Raw genomic sequence first — 19,358 nt, forward strand, 5'->3', positions numbered from 1 at the left:
AAAGTAATCAGTCAATGCCATTCCGCCAAACGCCTAATCAGAGGTCCTGTCTGTTCCCGTGGTATCCCCTCCGATGGCAAAACGAGTGATTCTATGCCAGCCATGCCATGCCGTGCCGTATGTCAGCAAATTCTAATATGGAACCATAAACTCCGGTCCAAAACCCGTCCATGTACAATTAATCCGCCTCAACCATTCACATCTCAACTATCTATCACTGCCAAGTCCTGGCGAGAGGGCTTCCAATCTTGGGAGCAAACTGCAGACTCTTGCGTCGTGCAGCCATGAGGCGCATGAGAACGCCATCATCCTTGGTCTGGCTGATGATACCAGAGCCCACGTCACGGAAGTTGTTGGACTTCTTGGGAGGACATGTGCGCGTAAGAAGAGCATCCTTTGTGGGGGACTCATCCAGATCATCATCGTCGTCATCAGCGGAAGGCGTCTCGGGCTCAAGTTCAGCGGCGTATCGAGCGATAGCTTCAGGAGCAGGAGTCTTGGGGACAGGAGTCAAGATGGCTTCTGACCACTCGAGATCCTCCATCTCCTCGTCTTCATCTTGATTCGAGGGGGTATACATCCACTGTGTGCTCTGACGGCGGTTGCTGGGGGTGGAAGGGGCAGTGCGAGAGCTATTCTTGACAGGGCTGGTAACAAGAGTGCCGTTCATATTGGCCAGAGCCTTAGGCTCCATGCTCTTGCGGCGACGAGCTCCGCCGCGGGGGACGTTGCTGATGTCAGTCTTATAGGGGCTTTCCTCAACCCAGTCGTTCAAACGCTCACAGCTATCCCTGGTTAGCTTCAATCGTTGGAATCATAGAATTTGTTAAACTTACTCAAGTACCCAGCTGACTCCGACACACTGGACAATTCCATTGCTCTCACGGACCTTCTCCAGTGTGCGCTTGCTGCCATCCTTGAAAACAACATGAGTGATTCCGACCTTGCTAGAAGTCACTTCGTTTCCAGAAGCACTAGGGTTCCAGTTCCAAGACTTCATGCACCTGGCGCCCATCTGAGTGAGCAGTTCCACAAAAATACTGCTAGCATCAGCACCTTCACTAGTGTAAACGTCGACAAAAACGACGGCACCACGAAGGATTGAGGGGTTCAGGTCGCGTCGAGGCGTTCGCGCAGGCGTACCCAGCGAAGACCACAGGTCAGACTTTGAAGGAGTGACGGGAGCAGGAGTCGAGGGGGTGGAGGGACTCTCAGGGATGGTAGCCGGCATACTCTTCCTTCCCTTGGGAGGAGAGTATGAGATGACAGTAGCACTCCTTGATGGACCAGAGGGCCTCTTAGGCGCCACTCGCGAGGCACTGAAGCTACGCTTCTTAAGAGGGGTCGGGGAGGAATCGTCGGCCGGCTTCAGAGGTACCTTGGTGGTGGTGTTAAAAGTCTTCATGACGGGTCGAACAGGGGTAACGGGTGCCTCATTCTCATCACCATACTCTTGGCTAGCTTCGGAGAGGGTATCATCGAAAGCCTCGGTGTTGACAACCTCCTCAAGGACATCAGGCTCCATCAGGGACATCTCATTGGCCTCCTGCGCCAGCTCAACATCCTCCTCCGTCACATCCATGTCGTCGAAGTCGGGCTCCACGATCTCTGCAGTCTTGTCCGCTTGCAAATCTCCCATGCCTGCTCGCACGGTCATCTCGTCGTCAAAGAAGTGCGTTGAAACTGGCGAGGACTCGGATTGAGGTGTAACAACACGCTCGGGGAGTGCACTGGTTTTGTTCTTCCCAGAATTAAGAGGGGCCATTTTGATGGGGGTGCTGGCCTTCCAAGAACCCAGGCGATCAGCAAGAGCACTAAAGCCACCCATAGAGGCTCGAGAGGTCTTGGGTGTCTTGCGAACAAATGGGGTTGGGGTCACGGGTGCTGCTTTGGCGGGAGCATCGCTCTCATCATCTGATTCCGAGTCCATGTCCTGAGGTTCCAAGTCCCTCTCTCTTAGCTGAAACATAGGGTTCTGTTCCTGTACGGGAGACTGAGTCGAGGTCGAGCTTTCAGGTTCGGTCTCTTGGGGAGCAACATCCGCCTCGACAGCCTTCTCCTCAGCGATTTCTTCATCAGCGTCCTCCTCGTCGACAACCATACTATCCTCCTCCTCCTCGGTAAGATCGGCCGCTTCTGTAATTGGCTCCGGTTCGACAACAGCAGCTTCTTCTTCAGCCTCCTGGACATCTTGGACATTCTCCTCCTCCGCTTGGGGCTCATCTAATGTAGCAACCTCCTCACCAGCCTCGTCAACGATGCCCATGTCCTTCTTCCAGGCAGGATCGGCGTGACGAGGAAGGACGGCAGATAGGCGACCGGGGAACTCCAGATTCTCGATAGGCTCGTTGAATACGTCCTCCTCAACACCGTCAAGATCCAGCTCGGCTTGTTCCTCCGACATGAGCTTATCAGAAGGTCGTGTGGAAGCAGCACGAGAACGGGTACCCAGAACCAGAGGCTTCATGATCGGTGGCTCACCGAGGGCAGCGGCATCTCTGGTTCGAGGCTCTGTGACGGGCTTCAGCGCAGGCATAGCTCGCTTGGGCGGTGAAAGGAGCAAAGAAGCCTTCATCGCCGATTGTGATTGTTGTGGCTGCAGAGGTGCCGCGAAGTTTAAGCCCTTGATGGGTGACTGTGGTCGCTTAGCTGCAGACAAAAGTAGGGAGTTCTTGAAAGAATGTCCGTCTCCGGTCTGAGCATCGCTTTCCTGAGAGTTCTTCATAGTCGATCCAGGCAGAGGGACAGCACCAATACGACGAGCTGGTGATCTCAGGCTGTCCTTGTTCGGCGAAGCAGGTTGTCTCTTGGCGGGGGACCTCAACACGGGTGCACCAAGGCTTGGAGGGTTGATGATACTCTCAGCACCATCTGTTGACTCGGCAGGTTCTTCGATATGCTCTGGCTGGGGCTTGATAGTGTTGGAAGGGGGCTTGATCGGGCTCTTCATCATGGGTTTAACAGGTGGGTTGTCACCGGCAAGTTCATCCTCGGATTCGTCGTCCTTCGAGACAGGTATCTGGGTAATCTTCTTAGGACTTAATGGTTTATTGTCTGTCGGCTCAGCGGATCTTACCGCCGCTCTGGTTGTTCGACTTCCAGCTGCTCCTCCACGCTTGGCTGGTCGGCCTCTGATTCCTGGCCGCGCAGGTTCCTTCGCCTCAACCGCAGGCTCAATGTTCTCCTTGTCGGGCTCTTGAAACTTGACGGACTTCTTGGGGGCAACCTTGGCCGCTGTTGTGGGTTTTGTCGTGGTCGTTGATGCTATGGTACGGGTGCGTGTTGTTGCAGTAGTCTTCTTAACAGGGGCTGGCGCAGTCTCCTCGGCAGGAGCCGCAGCCACTACCTTCCTGGGCCTTCCTCGTGTAGGTTTGGCGGCGGCAGCAGCAGTTGTTGTTGTTGTTTTGGGAGCTTCAGTAGCTGTCTTCTTCACTATACGACCCCGTGTAGGCTTCGCAGGTGCTTCAACTTCAGCTTCTTGTTCCTCAACTTTTCGTGGTCGACCGCGCGTTCTTCTGACAGCAACTTCGCGTTGCTCCTCCTCTTCATCATTCTCATCAGCTCTTGTCTTTCTCTTAGCAGCTGTGCTTTTTGTGCCAGCAGTCGCAGTGCTCCTTGCCCGTGCCGCAGCTGTGACAATTTTGGTGGTTTTCACGGAGGAGTCGCCGGCCTTAGCGGCGGCTCTGGCCCGTGTCATTCTCTTGGGTGGTGAATCCATGACTGATTTCGCTGTGGTGTTGTATGGTTAGTATAAAGAAGAAGGAATGAAATTATTTCAGGAGCATCATGCACGGATGGATGAATCTGTTTATTTCAGGTCTCTGTTCTGGCCGAGGGTCTTATTTCTTTGGCCGTGTTTGGCGACGTTGCTGGGCAACGACCCTCCTTCACGGGCCAGGGTGCAGATCGTAGCTGCCAACCGTGAATGCGCGCCCCGCAACCGGGACTTTCATCCCTTGTCAATAACGCGTGCTAAGGACTATTTGCAGGGTAGTGTGCTTCCAGACGATAACATGGAATACTTTTGACGTGCAGCAGTAGGAAAATGTTTCACTTGGCTGCAGTGTTTCTGTCCCTAGTGTTTCTCGCATTCTACCTACATCAAAGACGGGCAAACTGGCTGTCACAAGTTCGGAGACGAAGCAGGACAATAGGAAGCTTCTCCCAATGCACCTTGGCCTCTTAGACGTTGCCTTGGAGAATGGTTCACTTAGCAATTTTGAAAACGGTGAGTGGTGGGCACCAATCAACAGCACTCAAAAACGGTATGGCTCAAGCCGTTCAAACTCAATCCCATCCTTTAGAGGTGTTCTTCGAGGCAGCAGAAACACTGTATCTGATATTATAGCAATAATCCATTCACTGCATATAGTTTAACTCCAATTCTCTATTGTGTCCATACCCATAATAGGTCTTGAGTACAAGTCGTACTTTTTCTTAACTGCCCAAGTTTCTTTAGAATGCAGCCGTCTGTCTACTTAGTGAGGCTTACGGTTTTATCAAACTTGTACATCACCAGTAAAAGACTACACTTCACAAATCAGACCCATCGGTCTTCAGAAATTGTATACGTTTTTCAACCCTAATTATTGTCAGGCCGAGGCAACCGCGACTTGACAGGCTCGGCACAAGTGGCACGGAAATAAATTGCCCGTCAGAGCCAGAGTCAACCCAGTCACGATCCCCACTGTGGTATCCCAATTTCGCCTTAACACCAGGCTGTATTGCCTAACTGCCTCCTGCGAATAACATTGAAAACAGAACCAAAAGAAAATACGCAGCGTCAAAATATCAAGTCAGGCGGTCCGAAAAATAACCAGGACGCAGAGGTCTAGTGACAAAATAACTTAGACTTGCTTAGGGACTAAGCTTAGGGGAAACTGTTCTAACCTTTATGATACCCTTAGCTAAGTCTCGCTTTTTCTTCGACCCACCTGCAAGTGTATCGATGGCGGGCAAGTTTGCCACGCGTTCGCAAAGGACTGCTCGCTTGTGGGACTCAGATGACTGTGACTCGTCTTAGCCGTATCGCATAGGCTGCTGCCCTTGGGGCGGGCCTTGGGGAGGTCCCCATTGCTGTTGCGGTCGTCCTCCACCGTTCGCCATAGCCTTTACATCGGGGCGGTTCTCTAGCGGTTGGTGGAAGTTACAGATTCGGCATGCGACATCGGTGTAGCCGGAGATGGACAACGGAATGAGTGGCTACGATAATTGTTAGCGGACGGTAAAAAAGAAATCAGAGAAGTCTAGTCGTACAATCCAGCAGAATGTGAACCAAGGATTGCTCTTCTGGACATGCGCGGCCATGTTACCACAGTGGTGACATTGGCATGTCATGCCCTCATAGCCCGATACTTCCTTGCGGAAAGTGTGTTCACCACACACGAAAAAGAAGAACATTGTTGATGGTTGAGACGGTTATGGACGGTGAGTGATGTATGCAATATATATGTTGTTCGCGGGTATCTCGTGGAGTGCGATGTTGTGTGTTGAAGCCAAGTTTGATCGTCACTGACTGGTCCGGGAGTTGAGTTGGGAGTTGAAGTGGCGCGTCGTCGTCGTCGTTAATTAGGCGGCGCAGCTCTTGGCAAGCTTTAAGTTGAGGTCACAGGTCAGGTGTTGGCGCAGTTTGTAGGTGAGTACATTCGAGTTGTAGCTATATCTTGGTGCTTCAAGAGATTAACTAAGTAGGTATGTTGCTGATAAATACTGATAAATAGAAGAAAATTCCCGTATAGCTACAAACGAAATGAGTTTGATATTGGATTGATGCTGTCAGGTACAAGAACAGAACGAAACGAAGTAAAGTAAAGTGATGACCTACGGCAGGGGCACTTTGTTAGTGGAAGGCTCCTGGTGCACGGACCATAGCTTCTTACGACTGAGCCAATGCCGCTGTCAAGCTGCCCTGAGATTCAGATGCGTTGATCCTGAGATCCAATGCAAGAACTCAGATCTCATTCTATCGACACTCTATGATGTATAAAAAAATACTGTCTAAACTATATTAATTCTAAACTCGAAATGGTAGTATTTCTAACATATTCTATGGAATCCCACTATTGAATAGTATTAAGTTGAGGCTCATAGCGCTTAAAGTTCTGCGTCATGGTGGTTCGTGGGGAAACTTTAGCAGGCAGAAAAAAAAGTCAGCTTCAACTTAGCATCGCAGCTTCATTTTTCGCATCGACCACAACACCAAGCACAAGACCTGCGCAGTGACTCTATTGGCATCGAACATATCACAATCTCTCAAGGCCGAATCACCCATCTTCAGCTCGTCTAATATCGAGCATATGATGTCCTGCTAGCCCGTAGCGCAAACATTTCAACAGATCTCCAACCACATCACCAACCATGCTCTACGACCTCAACATAGCCTGGTCGCCCTCCACGACCGAGGAGAAGCTTCTACAGACCCTCACGCTCTCATCCTCTCTCGGATACTCCACTGTCGCTCTCAACCATACGCTCACGCCGCCGTTCCCGAACAACCTCACCGCGCCATTCCCGTCAATCCCATCATCGCCAACCTCAAAACTACCAAATGTCCTCCATCGCGCGACTCTCCCCCTCTCAGATCCTTCCAATAACTACCGAATCCCATTCCTCACTTCCATATACGACATCATCGCCGTCCGTCCGCTTACGGCTACGGCTTTTCAAAACGCCTGCCTCACGCTTGACGTACCCATAATATCCGTAGACCTCACCCAGCACTTGGATTTCCACTTCAAACCGAAACCGTGCATGGCCGCTGTTTCGCGGGGCACTCGCTTTGAGGTCTGTTACAGCCAAGCCCTAGTGGCCGATTCCCGAGGGCGCGCAAACTTCATCTCAAACGTCAAAAGTCTCATCCGGGCAACACGTGGTAGAGGGATAATGCTCAGCAGTGAAGCCAAGGATGCGCTTTCACTAAGGGCGCCTGCGGACGTGGTCAATCTGCTAAGCATATGGGGACTGGGCAACGAGAAAGGCATGCAAGGTATTGGTGAGATACCGCGCTCTATTGTGATGAACGAGGGCATCAAGAGGAACGGCTTCAGGGGTGTTATTAACATCGTTGAAGTCGCCGAGCAAGAAAAGAGCTCAAACGATAATGCGGATGGCAAGAGCACAGGAATTGAGACGGGAAAGAAGAACAAAAACAAGGGTCAAAATCAGAACCAGAATCAAAAGCGCAAGAACGGCGAGGAGAATACTCAACAGATCAGCAACCGACAGGCCAAGAAGATGAAGCTAGCTCAAAGAAACGCAGCAGCTGAGAAGAAATGAGGAACTCAAGATTGGCGTTCAAAATGCGGACTCGTTCACGTGCAAGAGCATTGCATCATGATACCCATACCATAGACAGATGCAAAATACAACTTTGATATGCTCTGGAGACTTGCTCACATGTATTATAAGACTAGCTACAATATTACGAGCACAAGTGCTCTTCTCTTCGAAAGAAACCCAGAGTCTGTGTCTAAACATCATCTTCTACTATGTCACCACCAAATTCAATCGCATTTCACCGTTCTTCATGGGGAACCCGTGGCACGAGCCTTGAGGGGTCCTGATCCTCCACCCAAGTTACCCAAGTCAAGAACACTGCTCAGTTTCGAGGGATCGGAGAGATCGACGGGAGTTCGTGTCTGAGAAGGCGCCTTTCCTGTTGTCGTGGGACTGGTTCCATCAAGGATAGGTGCTGCGATAGCTCCTGTGGTGTCAGGTCCCATGTTACCGAGCTCCATCGAAGGAGACATGGTAGGCTTCTCCTCTTCGGGTTCCTCCTGAGTAGGGGTTGGTTCGGCGGAAGGCTCTGCTTGGCTGGAAGTAGGCTCAGCAGCGGGCTCTTCGGCAGAAGTAGTCGCGGGCTGCTCGACAGCCGTGGTAGAGGGCTGTACCACGGGCTGCTCGATGGCAGTGGTGGAAGGCTGGGCTACAGGCTCTTCGGCAGCGCTGGTCGGGGGTGCCGGAGCGGGCTGTACGACGGGTTGGTCTGCCGGGCTGGTGGAAGGCCCAGCAATGGGCGCATCGAGGGCACTGGTAGGGAGCTTAGGGGTGATGCTCTCGGTCCTGATGGGTCCAGTAACAGCATAAGGGTCTGATGCGAGTGTCGTCTTGGGCAGGGCGCTCTCGGGAATCGGGATTGTAGTGACGCCAGGTCCAGGGGCTTGTCCAACAGGAGCGCTGGGAGCTTGGGGGGCCTCCACGGTGTGGATAATAGTGATGGCGTCCTTCTTTGTGTCAGTATTTGGCTTTTGGTCTTCAGGGGTTAATGACATACGGGTCCTCCGCCTGGAACGGTCACGGTAACGGCGGCGGGTGCCTCGCCAGGAACAGTAACAGTGACGGGAAGCTTTGGAGAGTTAACACAAGAGTTTAGATTCAAAACAAAGACCGAGAACTTACTGGTGCTTCTCCAGGAATGTTCACCGTCTCGGTGATGACACTGTGAATAGTGAGAGGCTCAACCTCGATGACGGTAATTGGCTCCTTGATAGTAACGGCGGGCTGAAAACGAGTCAGTATACGAACTTGGCTACTCCTCGGAGTCAAACAAACTTACAAGTGGTGGCGCCACTTCGGTAACAATCTGCACGTCGACCTGGGTAACGAATTGAGTCTCGACCTGGACCTGAGTGACATATTGGGTATCGACTTGGTTGACAACTTCGGTCTTGGTTTCGGTGACAGTCACAGGCTCGGCGTTGATGGTAACAGTAACAGCTTCAGCGGCAGCAGGAGCTATAGCCGCAGGAGTCTGCAAGATGGTCCTGATTTGTGTCTCGGTCACTCTTTCGGTGGTGGTCTCGGTGATATAAGACAGCCTCAGTCTGGAGACATGTTAGCAATTGTCGACTCCCTCTCTGTTCTGTGAGCTTCATGGACTTGCCCTTCAAACTTGGCAGCATTGACAGCTCCGTCAACTTCAGCCTCAATCGCCTGTCTCTTCTTCATTCGCCCATGTCTTCCCGCGGCCTATTTCCCAGTTAACACTGGCCATTCATCGTTTATCCGTATCATTCGAGTCAACCCACCTGCGCAACATGGACGGCGGTAAGCCAAAGCAGGAACTTCATGATGCTTTATGGAAGCTCTCTCTCCTCCAATATATCGATTTTTGATTCGCGATTCGGGTGTAAAAAAAAGAGCGGTGCAACACAACAGTCCAGCCGTTGGTGAGTAGTTTTATTTTCCAATTTCGTAAAGAATGAGCGACAGATTATATATAATCCGGTTGGTGATTATGTACCGAGATCGTATTAATAAAGGCGCCCAAACCAAAGGAATATTGGTCAAGTTGGTAATGAATGGTTGCCCGGGGCAGAACAAGAACTGAAGCCGTGACAACTAAGTCAATCAATAAAGAGCGAGCGATTGATGACTTGACTTGACTGGATGTCACGACGAGAAAGAAACAACAAAAAACACAACGCACAGTAGAAACAGAATCAGATCAGAGGAGAAGGGACGAGAAGAGGGGGAGGAGAATGGGATGATAATACTAATTAGTTTAGTTTCTTGGTTACAGAGACTCTAACATTGCCGCGCCGCCGCCCTCACCGTTGACATGGTATAGCATAGCATGGCATGGCATGGCAGGCAAGGTAATGCAAGGCACAGCTGTTTGGACATGGCAGGGGCTTGTTTTGGTGGCACTCTGATTCCAGAATCTGAGGCTCAAACGGAGACTGCGACGATTGAGGTTAGGATGTGCTAGGGGTCCCAAGTTTGGGGATGAACTAGGAAGCTAGAAACTTAGCTCAGGAGACAGGGTTCAGGGGTTGAACTTGGGTTCCTGAGAGAGATTCATAGTCAACATGCTGTAGTATCTGCATCTTCAGCAGTTACTGACTGGGTTTGTGATCGACAAGAAGCCTTGCTAGTCAATAACTTTATTGATCGGGAATATATATAAGAAGCTTTCCGGTCAGCAATCAGCAACTTGGCAGATTCACTTCAGTCTCGATATACTCTCATCCTTGAGGCTTGAGCTTGGCGGTGCCTGAGCTTTGCCAGAGTCTGTGCCTGTCCATGATGGGTCTGACTAGAAAAGCTAATATGGCCACCACCGTTTGACAGGACTTGGCAGAACTCACTAACAAATGCCATGTCATGTCATGTCATGCCATGTTGATAAGCGCTGTTGAGTTGATACTCACTGTCACTGTACATAAATCACAGGACCACAGGGCCATCTTGGCGACCAGAGAGGCACAATCACAATCGGGCTATTCCGTTAAATGATGGCATTGAAATCGAAAGAAAAAAAGACCACCAAGTTAACAATTAGCCAGGGGGTAAAAAAGACGCCCAGAATTCTCCGTCAATAGCGAGACGTATCTGAAGCACCCCTTGTTCATCCGAGGTTTCGGGAGGGGCCGACTCCGCTCCTTTGAGTGTCTCGGCCGAGGCGCCAAGGACAAAGAAAGACTCTCCTAGCAATGCTCATTTTATTGTAGGCGAAAATTTAATTAGTTGACTGTCACTGTTTCGAGTTGATGATAGTTTAATGATTTGAAGAATAAGGCTGAGTCTAGAAGACACTTGGACTTGACATCGAATACGTAGTACACATGTAATCTAACGGCAGCAAGATATACAGGGGTGGTTGTTATCTAGATTCAGCACGTCATTAACCGTTACAAAATGTCAAAGCATTCGGGTCAAAGCTAAGTGACTATTACAGTCTGATCACAATCGCGAATATGATCTCATGACTACTATCTGTCCCAGAAAATAGGTCAGGTCAAAACTTCAAGAAACATAGAAACAACAGTTTCAATCCCCGAAAAATCCACTCGTCTGTCACAATTCTGGAAAATTGTTTCAAAAAAGCCACAATCCATCAGTCATTTTCATTCTACAGTCAGTACCTGGTCGTATATTGCGCCTAATTCCCCGTGATATAACTCCTCAGATGCAGACATTACCCCATTCCAAACAGCTAAACTCATGGTCACTAATGCATCAACTGATAAACTCCCGCTTAGTTGAGATCCCCATTCACCTCAACAGAACTCGCAGAAGGCCTTTGGCTAGGAGGCACGTTGCAACCAGCGCTTCCTACCAAATCTCCAGGCTGATCCAGCTCTTCCTGGGTAGACCCGTAGTCGGTATATCCTGACTCCTCCGAGTGGGTTTCAGAACCCTCGGGGATAGGAACCATTGCGGTCTTTGTCCAGATGTGTACCGCACGTTTCCAGTCCAGACCGTCGAGGCAGCCTCCCTTGACGGATATGACGTTTTTGGACTGGAGATGGTGAGTCAGTTTCGCTCAAGTGTAAGAGGGTACGAGTGTCACCTACAGGAGTTGAATGGATGAGACGAGTTCCGCATTTGCGACAGAAGTAACTATTTGGGTAATAGTAAGCGCCGATTCAGATTGAAACATTAGGTAAGGGATCCATACCAGTAGAGTTGATGCCCTGACGCTGTAGGTCGACTACCACCATCACATGTCAGTGTCTAGCTATCCCTTTGTTCTAGAAGCCAATCTCTCACCTGTAGACACTCAAAAGATCCGAATCAGGCAGTTCAAACCTCGGAAAGATGGCAGAAGTGCCAAATGCCGAGCCTGTTTGTCGTCTACAAGCATCGCAGTGACAGATGTAGAGAGCAAGAGGCTGAGGCAGGGGAGTTTTGAAAGTCACAGAACCGCATTGACATCTGGCCTCCATGATTGCGAATAGAGACTCAAACGAGTTTCTGTCTTGAAGTTGTCGTTGTTTGTAAGCTGCGTATCGTATCAATTCAGCCTTTAACCCCAGGTGGAGGTTGTTTGTGGAGGTGGGGTTGAATAATCAATCACCAATTGAGTAAACACACTGTTACTGTTGCTGTTCAACAACAACAAGGCAATCAGGCTGCGAAATTTGACACTTATACGAGAAACAATGTCAAGTATTACTAACACGCTCCCCGTTATCGCTAGAGAGAAAGATAGAAAGAGGCTAAATTGACTTGAACTTGACTCCGCGTTCGACGTGACTCATGCGGCACAGCTTGGCGAGAGTCGCGCGAAGTCACATGGCGCTTTCATTATCCCGATGCTTACATAGGTAGTCTGAGATATAAGTTCAGTCGTTTTCTTATCATAGAACATCATTACCTATTTGAATTGGTCGTCAGTTTACTATTGTTCAGGGTTATGGGTATCCTCGGCTATAATGCATGAATATGCCTTCAATAGCCTTGGTGTTACATGTATGGTTGATCAGTAACCATGTCTGTTAATGGAGGTGAGATATCAACACCAAATAAGGCAGCCTTTGAAGATACCGTCTCTCCAATTGTCCATACTACCATGATTCGTATCCAATTTCATCATAGTTATTTCGTTCATCTTAAGAAGGATACAGAGAATACAGACATACGCCCATAACATGCCGTGTCATGTAAATGCTCAAGCAAAATATCAACCTTAGCCCATGCTTGTAAGAAAAGAAACCCATATCATACCTTCGTAATACATAGAACCCTCATCTCTGCTTCGTAGGAACTACTGTAGAGCTGTCCGTAGCAGAATCCGCAGTAGCCACATCAAACTCACGATTCTTCCATCCAACATCACTCTTAATCCACTCCATCTTCTCCTGCACCTTTTCAGTACAAACAACCACAACTCTGTCCAGCCCTCCCTCTCTCAACTCTTTCTGTAGCGTCTCGCACCACGTAACTTTGTCCCAATCGCTCATCTCCCTCGCCACAACTTCCATCTCAATCCTCTCAAGTCTTGTCATAAAAACGAGTCCTTCGCCGACCCATTGCCGCGCCGCCTCCGCTCTGCGCTCCACTCCGCCTCCGTAGGCCGGCCCCGTAACTACGGAGGTGCTCGCCCCGAGAACCATTTTCATTCGTAGCCCTCGGACACCCGTTGACCATTCTCTGCACAGTGTGCGCCACTCCTCGCGACCTGCGCCTCCAACTACCACATCTCGTGCAAGAACTTCTAGTCTTACGTAGCGTAGGGTAGCGCGCTGCCATGGGGTGAGAGATCGAGTGAATGCGCGAGCTGCCCATAGCCCTGAAGCAAACCAGTTCACAAAGACAAACTCATTCTGTTCAAAGGGCACGAGACGAGCTTCGCGATAAATTTGGTGGCAGGTTTGTAGAAGATACGTAGGAAGACCTGAGAGAGGACGATGCGATGACAGTAGTCCTTGGTCTGCTTGTTTCGATGTGGCGTTCTCGGATGAAGTCTCTGGCTCAACTGGCTTGAGGATGTATTGACAGTGGACTGGAGTTGGATACCATGGTGCAAGCTGCGCGTGGCGAACTGGGCACATGAGATGAAGCCAATGATATATATGAAGTCGAATCTCAAGGGGCAACGTCAGAAGATTGACTTTATTGTCGGGTTTCACGAGCATCGAGTCTGGCATCGTGCGTGGGATCGCTTCATCGTTCGGGAGAAGGTCCATATGTGGCGCCAAGGATTGAGATTGTGAGATGTGATTATATGCAGTTGGTTGCATGCCAGCGCCATGGCAGCATAAATGATATGAAGATATCATTATGAATCACTTACTGAGTAAACAGTAAAGAATTGAATGGGTTTGTATGATGAAAGGGAAAGAAAAGGTACCAAGCTCAAAGACAAGCTCCAGTTCCAAGGTTGTATAAGTAGTAACCTGTCATGTAACCTGTCTTGGATACCGCCAGAATAGCCGATGCAGCATCACCGGCTTCCCCTGTCGCGTTATTTTCTGCAACCCCCCGCATGCCTCTGTCCCGTCCCGTCTCGTCTCGTGAGCGCTAGGTTAATATCATGGCATGTGCTGTCAAAACGCGGGGAATGAGGAGCTTTTGGCGCGCCATGGACGCTTGAGTGACGACATTGGAAGAGCAATGACGACGAATCGTCTTCAAGATGGCGGCACGTAGCGGCCGCGACCGATCTCCGGTCAGCTTATCGGCCTTGGCAGAGACAAACAAGTTAAAAGAGATCGACGACAAGTGAAGATCTTCTAAGCTGAGAATGCCAATTGATGTCGCTCTCTTGTTGTTCGATTTTGCGGTGCAGCTATATCACGATGGGCCCATTCGATTTTATATAAGTCGGGTATAACTTGTTGCAAGGAATAACATTGCGATAAACCCGAACAGACGAATTGAATCAGTCACTTCTGATCAACAAACTCGACAGGCATCACGAGTCATATCAATTCTTCGACTGAAAATAAATTACTGCTTATACCATCGCAGACACTGACCAGTCGTCAGCTTACCTCACAACCGTCTGGGTATCGATACCGAACCACTCACTGCCATCTCTTCCAAACGCCGTTGTCCCAAACAGCCTAGCATTAACGTAACAACGCATCAAACGCTCTATGTTATCGTGAATAGACTGCTCCTATGAGGGAACAAAGTCCTGCTGCGCCTGCGGTGGCGCCACCTGGGCAGTAGGCGGTACACCAACGCCCTGAAGACCTTTGTAGACATAGATTCCCTTGTATGGTTCCTCCTTGCGCTCGTACTCGACATTACGCGGGACCTCAAAGTCTCCTCTTGCCGCAAACCAAAGCAATGTCTCTGGTTCCGGTCCTCTCACTTGCGCTGGTGCCGCGGCGGGTTCCTGCTCTTCCTCATCTTCGTCCTCCTCCTCCTCGTCTTCGTCGTCGTCGTCGTCGTCACCGTCCTCGATGCCCTTCCGTAGACCCGTGCGCACGTTCTCGGTTCCGTTCACGCGCTCCTCTGCCGTGTAAGGATCGTTGTTCTCATTGGCAGCGAAGTGACCCACGCGATCCGTAAGCCAGGATCGCAGCTCCTTCCATATGTTTTCTAGCGATTCCAGACCAGCTGGCGTGGCGAGACGGGCGGTTTCGAGACCTTGGCTGACGAGCTCTTCGACATCGGGCTCGAGCTTTTTACGGAGAAGCTGAAGGAGGACGTTTTCTTGGACGCGGCCGGGATAGTTGGTCGAGGGATGGATGGCCATGCGGTTGAAGAGGTCTGCATTTTCGGTTGTGCTTTCAAGAAGCGATCTAAGGTTCTTTTGTAGAATTTTTGCGGATGCTTGGATTGATTTTCTGAGGGAAGATGTTAGCTACCGCAACTTGCTCGCGCATATGCGGTGAGGGGCAACGTACGGCGGTGGTAGAAGATTGCTCTTGAGGAGATCCTGTCTCAAGCTCTGTATGCTACTAGATAGTTGCGCTATCTTGCTCAACGTCTGTTCAAGAGCCTTGAGCTCGTCGTCTTCCAGATTGAGAGTGGCCATGATGGTAGTACTGGTGTAGGGAGCGCAATGCCGAGCGTCGAGTCTGTGAGCAATTGGATATATTTGGTTGTTTGATAGCGATGCAATAAAATGCACCAAAGAATGTTTCTTGTGTAGAGGATACAAGTCTCTTTGAACGCCTGTTGATTAATTGTTTGGATGAAGGAAATTTGGCTGTAGCGCGGGGCATTTTAGAGCTTCAAATTAAAGCGCGTCACCGCGTGCGATACTCAGACTGAGACTGGTGTCGGGTAGGTACAGCTTGAGTGCTAAATTGCCAAAAGCATAACATTTTATCTTTAAGAATAAATATATTTATAGTATGCGTAATGTGTTAATTGATAAAGCTGCTTAATAGAAATTATCTATCAAATCGTCAACAAAGTCAATCCGAGATAGTGTTGATACAGTGGTAACCTCATGAGCATACCTATGATAGCTTCCCACCTCAACACCTGATACAAGAATACCAATACAAACCAGGCAGAAATCTTCCCTTCTATCAACACCCTCTAGAACACGCCTAGTTAAGTTCCCTAGACCCTGAGCGGGCCTGTTTTTCTCTCCACTCACCCCGGATTCTAGGTCTCAAACGTCATGGGTCTTATAGCGACATCAACGCCAAAATCACACAATCTGCGCTTGCGTAGCAAGATCTTACACGCCGCACCGACGGTCCTGCAAAACAAGGGCGATCGACCGCTTCAGGCCCGGAGGATGACAATCCCGAAATGGCGCAATTTGTGTTGTCGATGATGGGAATTGACATTGGACTTTCTGATATTGATGAGCGGTGGCTAACCGTAATTGGGACGATGAGACCGGGAGTTTTGGGAACAGAACGCAGTAATAGAGTATTCAGCGAGAAGACCAGCACTAAATTAACACATGTTTCAGATGCTGTATTATGGAAAGTAAAGCGTGGCTGTCATTAAGGTGGTCTTCACTGTAAGTCATAGACTAGGCAGATTGAATGCACAGGCTGGCTCACTTTGCTCTAGCAAGGTGTATTACAATTTATTGTGTTTGTCTCAATTTAAACTACCTGATAAAGACTTCAAAGCTTTTCCCTATCAAATAATAAAACCCCATACCTAGCTGGCTATGCTTGATGCAAAGGAAAATGTCGAAATTCAATGTTGAATGTGAAGTGCAATTGCACATCAAGGATAACCGCTAAAGCAAAACCATCAACCAATAAAACAAGTCTTTCTGTCATGTCTCATAAAGCTTTCAGTAAGCATACTCCTAGCCAGCGCGGACGTGCGATACAGCTTTGCTCTCGTATCCATGGGCATCGACGGCTGGGTAGCGAGCTCGGCGCTCAAGATCGTCAAGATCCATATAAGAACGGATGTACCTGAGGTGATGGCGTTAGTATGTTTTGAACTTAATAATGACGTGGCTGGTCGAGCATAACGAATACACTCAACCGAGGGGAGATATCAACTTACTTCTTTCTGCCATCGTCATCGGGGTTGTGGTCCCAGCTTGTGAACTCGCCCTCCTTCAGGGCATCCCAGACAACTCGGCGTGTACGCTGAGAAAGGATGACTTTCTCGGTGATGGCGTCAAAGTCCCATCGCTCATGTGCCTCAGCCTCGAACTTATGGAAAGTCTCCTTGGCCTCCTCCTCTTCAGGCGTCTGAGGTGCAATCTTTCTGAATCGGGCAAGATTGTCCAGCTCCTTAGGATCGCGGGCGAGGTTGTAAAGCTGAGGCTCATCGGCTGGACATGTGATGTACTTCCAGTCGCCTCGTCGAATCATCATCATAGGGCGAACAGTACCCTCACCAGTGTATTCAGCGATAACAGTATCGTGACCCTCACGGCCTTCAAGGTGAGGCAGCATGCTGATACCGTCCATCGGGAGGTATGGTGATGGCTTGGTGCCAACCAGATCACAAATGGTAGGTAGAAGATCAAGAGTCGAGACGTTTTGGGTGACGCGGTGAGGAGTGAATCGCTTGGGGTAGTTGATCAACATAGGGACACGGACAGATGACTCGAAGTAGCTCATCTTGTACCAGAGTCCTCGCTCGCCTAACATGTCGCCATGATCGCCGCTGAAGATGACAATGGTGTTCTCGGCCAGGCCAGCATCCTCCAGTGTCTCGAGAAGACGGCCAATGCAGTCATCAACATAGCTGACTGAGCCATAGTACGCTCGCTTGGCTCGCTTGATCTGTTCCTCAGTAAAGTCCTGGTCCCAAAGATCACAAACTTTCAGAAGACGTTGGCTATGAGCGTCGAGGTCTTCCTTGTTCATCTTGACCTCGGGCAGGTCGATGTCCACATCCTCGTACAAGTTCCAGTACTTCTTGGTAATGGTGTAAGGGTCGTGGGGGTGAGTGAGTGAGACAGTCAAGGCGAAAGGTCGCTTGTTAGGGCCCTCTCGAACGTGGTCCCAAAGGTACTGAGTACTCTTGAACATGACCTCCTCGTCGTAATCCAACTGGTTGCTTCGTCCACAGGGGCCAGCCTGAAGAATAGAGCTGGCATTGTGGTACCACTCAAGGCGGGTGTCAGGTTCATCCCAGTTCACAGCCCAGCCAAAGTCGCCAGGGTAGATGTCGCTAGTGAGTCGTTGCTCGTAACCGTGAAGTTGATCGCCAATGAAGTGCATCTTACCAGCAAGGGATGTGTGGTAGCCCTTGGAGCGTAGGTAATGGGCATAGGTTGGCACATCAGAGCCAATCTGGGCAGCATTGTCGTAAGCACCGATCTTCATGGGCAGCTGGCCACTGATCAGACTCATACGTGAAGGGGCACAGAGGGGTGAAGGGCAGTAGGCCGAGTCGAACTGGACTGCTGTTGAAGCAAGACGGTCGAGGTTTGGTGTCTTAATCTGGGACTTGGGGTTGTACATCTTGAGTTGAGGAGCAGCCAGTTGATCAGCCATGATGAAGAGAATGTTGGGCCTGTCCGTCTCTGAAGTGAGCTGAGGAGCAGGAGTGGTAGAGGTCTCCCCGTGGGAAGGTGGGAGAGAGTTGAGATCAGGAGCCATTGTGACTTGTTTGAGTAAAAGATTTAAGATAGGTAGAGGTTATGTATAGTATAGTATTGATGAGATCTGCTGCTTTGTTTAGGCAGTTGTAATGAACAAGTTCAAACACTGAGATGGGTATCTAGAGAAGTGTTTGAGAGGGAAGATTGTTTAGTGAAGATAGATTTCAGTCGAGAACAAGTAGAGGAGCAAGTGGCTTATATAAATACTTCTGTTGCCAGGCCAAGTGGGAACGGAAGGGCCTGCAGAGGCTTGGGATATGGAAGCCGAGTCACTGCTTGGAGCGAACCACAACCTAACGTCTCGTGATGCGGAGTTTAGTCTGTTGTCCCGCCTTGTCTCGTGGGATCCCTGTTAGGGTTGTGATTCAGATTTGACGATCCAAATGATTGATGCAGCGGTAATGGGCGTATGTATGTATGAATGGATGGATGGTGTACGCAGTAGTTGGGTATAAGCATAAAGACACACAGACAGAGCAGAACAGATAGATAGACTCAAGCAGGGGCTTTTGGTGCCAAGAGAAACATTCAAGGCAAGGATCAGAGTGGATGAAGATGGAGAATAAGTTGATCTGCACGAGGGCGAGTCGGTAAGAAATATGAAGCTGAGGCAAGTTAATCAGCGAACTCTCCGACTAGGAGGGCCAAAAGAGGGAAAGCAACCGGTGAGGTGATAAACGCCACAATTTTTGCAATCAACGGTGACGTGGATACAATGGCTTGTCATATTCTGTATGAACTATCTTTCTCCTTAGATGGAGGCGAACAGAAGTAAAAAGATAGACAATTCAGTGTCCAGTTGGGGTGTCTCTAAACGCAACCCTTCTTTTATGAGGTGAGCTTTGGGCTTAGGCTTGGCCGCAGGTCCACAGGAGCTTAGCCTAGATGCTAGTAGGGGTGCGTAGCCTGTCTCTGCGGTAGTAGCCAGGGGTTATTCCAATAAGCCATGTCAAAGATGCCTTGACCCGAGAATCTTGTCTTCAGGGGGGGCGTGTATCTCAACTTGTTCGAGAACATGGGGGAAAAAGCAGCCAGCCACTAACACAGACACTAACACTAACGCTAGCGGCTAGGCTAGTACAGTATGTATGCAACAAACCGATCTTGTCCTCATTCTTGAGGCCAACCTCGAACG

The 19,358-nt window shown here is 49.7% G+C and overlaps 8 protein-coding genes across 8 annotated transcripts; 1 reads left to right on the forward strand and 7 right to left on the reverse strand.

Annotated features, from left to right (window-relative positions):
• Positions 1-214: 214 nt before the first annotated feature.
• On the reverse strand, positions 215-3,718 carry FIESC28_07839 (uncharacterized protein; the record flags this gene model as incomplete). The annotated part of the gene is made up of 2 exons (XM_031161979.1): positions 215-785; positions 837-3,718. The coding sequence occupies 2 exons, from the start codon at positions 3,716-3,718 to the stop codon at positions 215-217; spliced, it is 3,453 nt and encodes a 1,150-aa protein (XP_031013958.1).
• Positions 3,719-5,019: 1,301 nt separating this feature from the next.
• Positions 5,020-5,400, reverse strand: FIESC28_07840 (uncharacterized protein; the record flags this gene model as incomplete). The annotated part of the gene is made up of 2 exons (XM_031161980.1): positions 5,020-5,202; positions 5,257-5,400. The coding sequence occupies 2 exons, from the start codon at positions 5,398-5,400 to the stop codon at positions 5,020-5,022; spliced, it is 327 nt and encodes a 108-aa protein (XP_031013959.1).
• Positions 5,401-6,357: 957 nt separating this feature from the next.
• FIESC28_07841 (uncharacterized protein) lies at positions 6,358-7,275 on the forward strand (the record flags this gene model as incomplete). The annotated part of the gene is made up of 1 exon (XM_031161981.1): positions 6,358-7,275. One exon carries the CDS (start codon positions 6,358-6,360, stop codon positions 7,273-7,275), a length of 918 nt encoding a protein of 305 aa, XP_031013960.1.
• Positions 7,276-7,523: 248 nt separating this feature from the next.
• FIESC28_07842 (uncharacterized protein) lies at positions 7,524-9,068 on the reverse strand (the record flags this gene model as incomplete). Its single annotated transcript, XM_031161982.1, has 6 exons — positions 7,524-8,222; positions 8,273-8,344; positions 8,398-8,499; positions 8,555-8,822; positions 8,891-8,967; positions 9,027-9,068. The coding sequence occupies 6 exons, from the start codon at positions 9,066-9,068 to the stop codon at positions 7,524-7,526; spliced, it is 1,260 nt and encodes a 419-aa protein (XP_031013961.1).
• Positions 9,069-10,978: 1,910 nt separating this feature from the next.
• FIESC28_07843 (uncharacterized protein) lies at positions 10,979-11,669 on the reverse strand (the record flags this gene model as incomplete). Its single annotated transcript, XM_031161983.1, has 4 exons — positions 10,979-11,242; positions 11,298-11,343; positions 11,402-11,434; positions 11,494-11,669. The coding sequence occupies 4 exons, from the start codon at positions 11,667-11,669 to the stop codon at positions 10,979-10,981; spliced, it is 519 nt and encodes a 172-aa protein (XP_031013962.1).
• Positions 11,670-12,470: 801 nt separating this feature from the next.
• FIESC28_07844 (uncharacterized protein) lies at positions 12,471-13,373 on the reverse strand (the record flags this gene model as incomplete). The annotated part of the gene is made up of 1 exon (XM_031161984.1): positions 12,471-13,373. The coding sequence occupies one exon, from the start codon at positions 13,371-13,373 to the stop codon at positions 12,471-12,473; it is 903 nt and encodes a 300-aa protein (XP_031013963.1).
• A 974-nt stretch (positions 13,374-14,347) lies between these two features.
• Positions 14,348-15,214, reverse strand: FIESC28_07845 (uncharacterized protein; the record flags this gene model as incomplete). Its single annotated transcript, XM_031161985.1, has 2 exons — positions 14,348-15,023; positions 15,084-15,214. 2 exons carry the CDS (start codon positions 15,212-15,214, stop codon positions 14,348-14,350), a joined length of 807 nt encoding a protein of 268 aa, XP_031013964.1.
• A 1,248-nt stretch (positions 15,215-16,462) lies between these two features.
• Positions 16,463-18,221, reverse strand: FIESC28_07846 (uncharacterized protein; the record flags this gene model as incomplete). The annotated part of the gene is made up of 2 exons (XM_031161986.1): positions 16,463-16,574; positions 16,669-18,221. The coding sequence occupies 2 exons, from the start codon at positions 18,219-18,221 to the stop codon at positions 16,463-16,465; spliced, it is 1,665 nt and encodes a 554-aa protein (XP_031013965.1).
• Positions 18,222-19,358: the final 1,137 nt, after the last annotated feature.

Source organism: Fusarium coffeatum, assembly GCF_003316985.1.
Source record: "Fusarium coffeatum strain FIESC_28 chromosome Unknown BRIP53273_contig_176, whole genome shotgun sequence".
Classification (NCBI taxonomy): domain Eukaryota; kingdom Fungi; phylum Ascomycota; class Sordariomycetes; order Hypocreales; family Nectriaceae; genus Fusarium; species Fusarium coffeatum.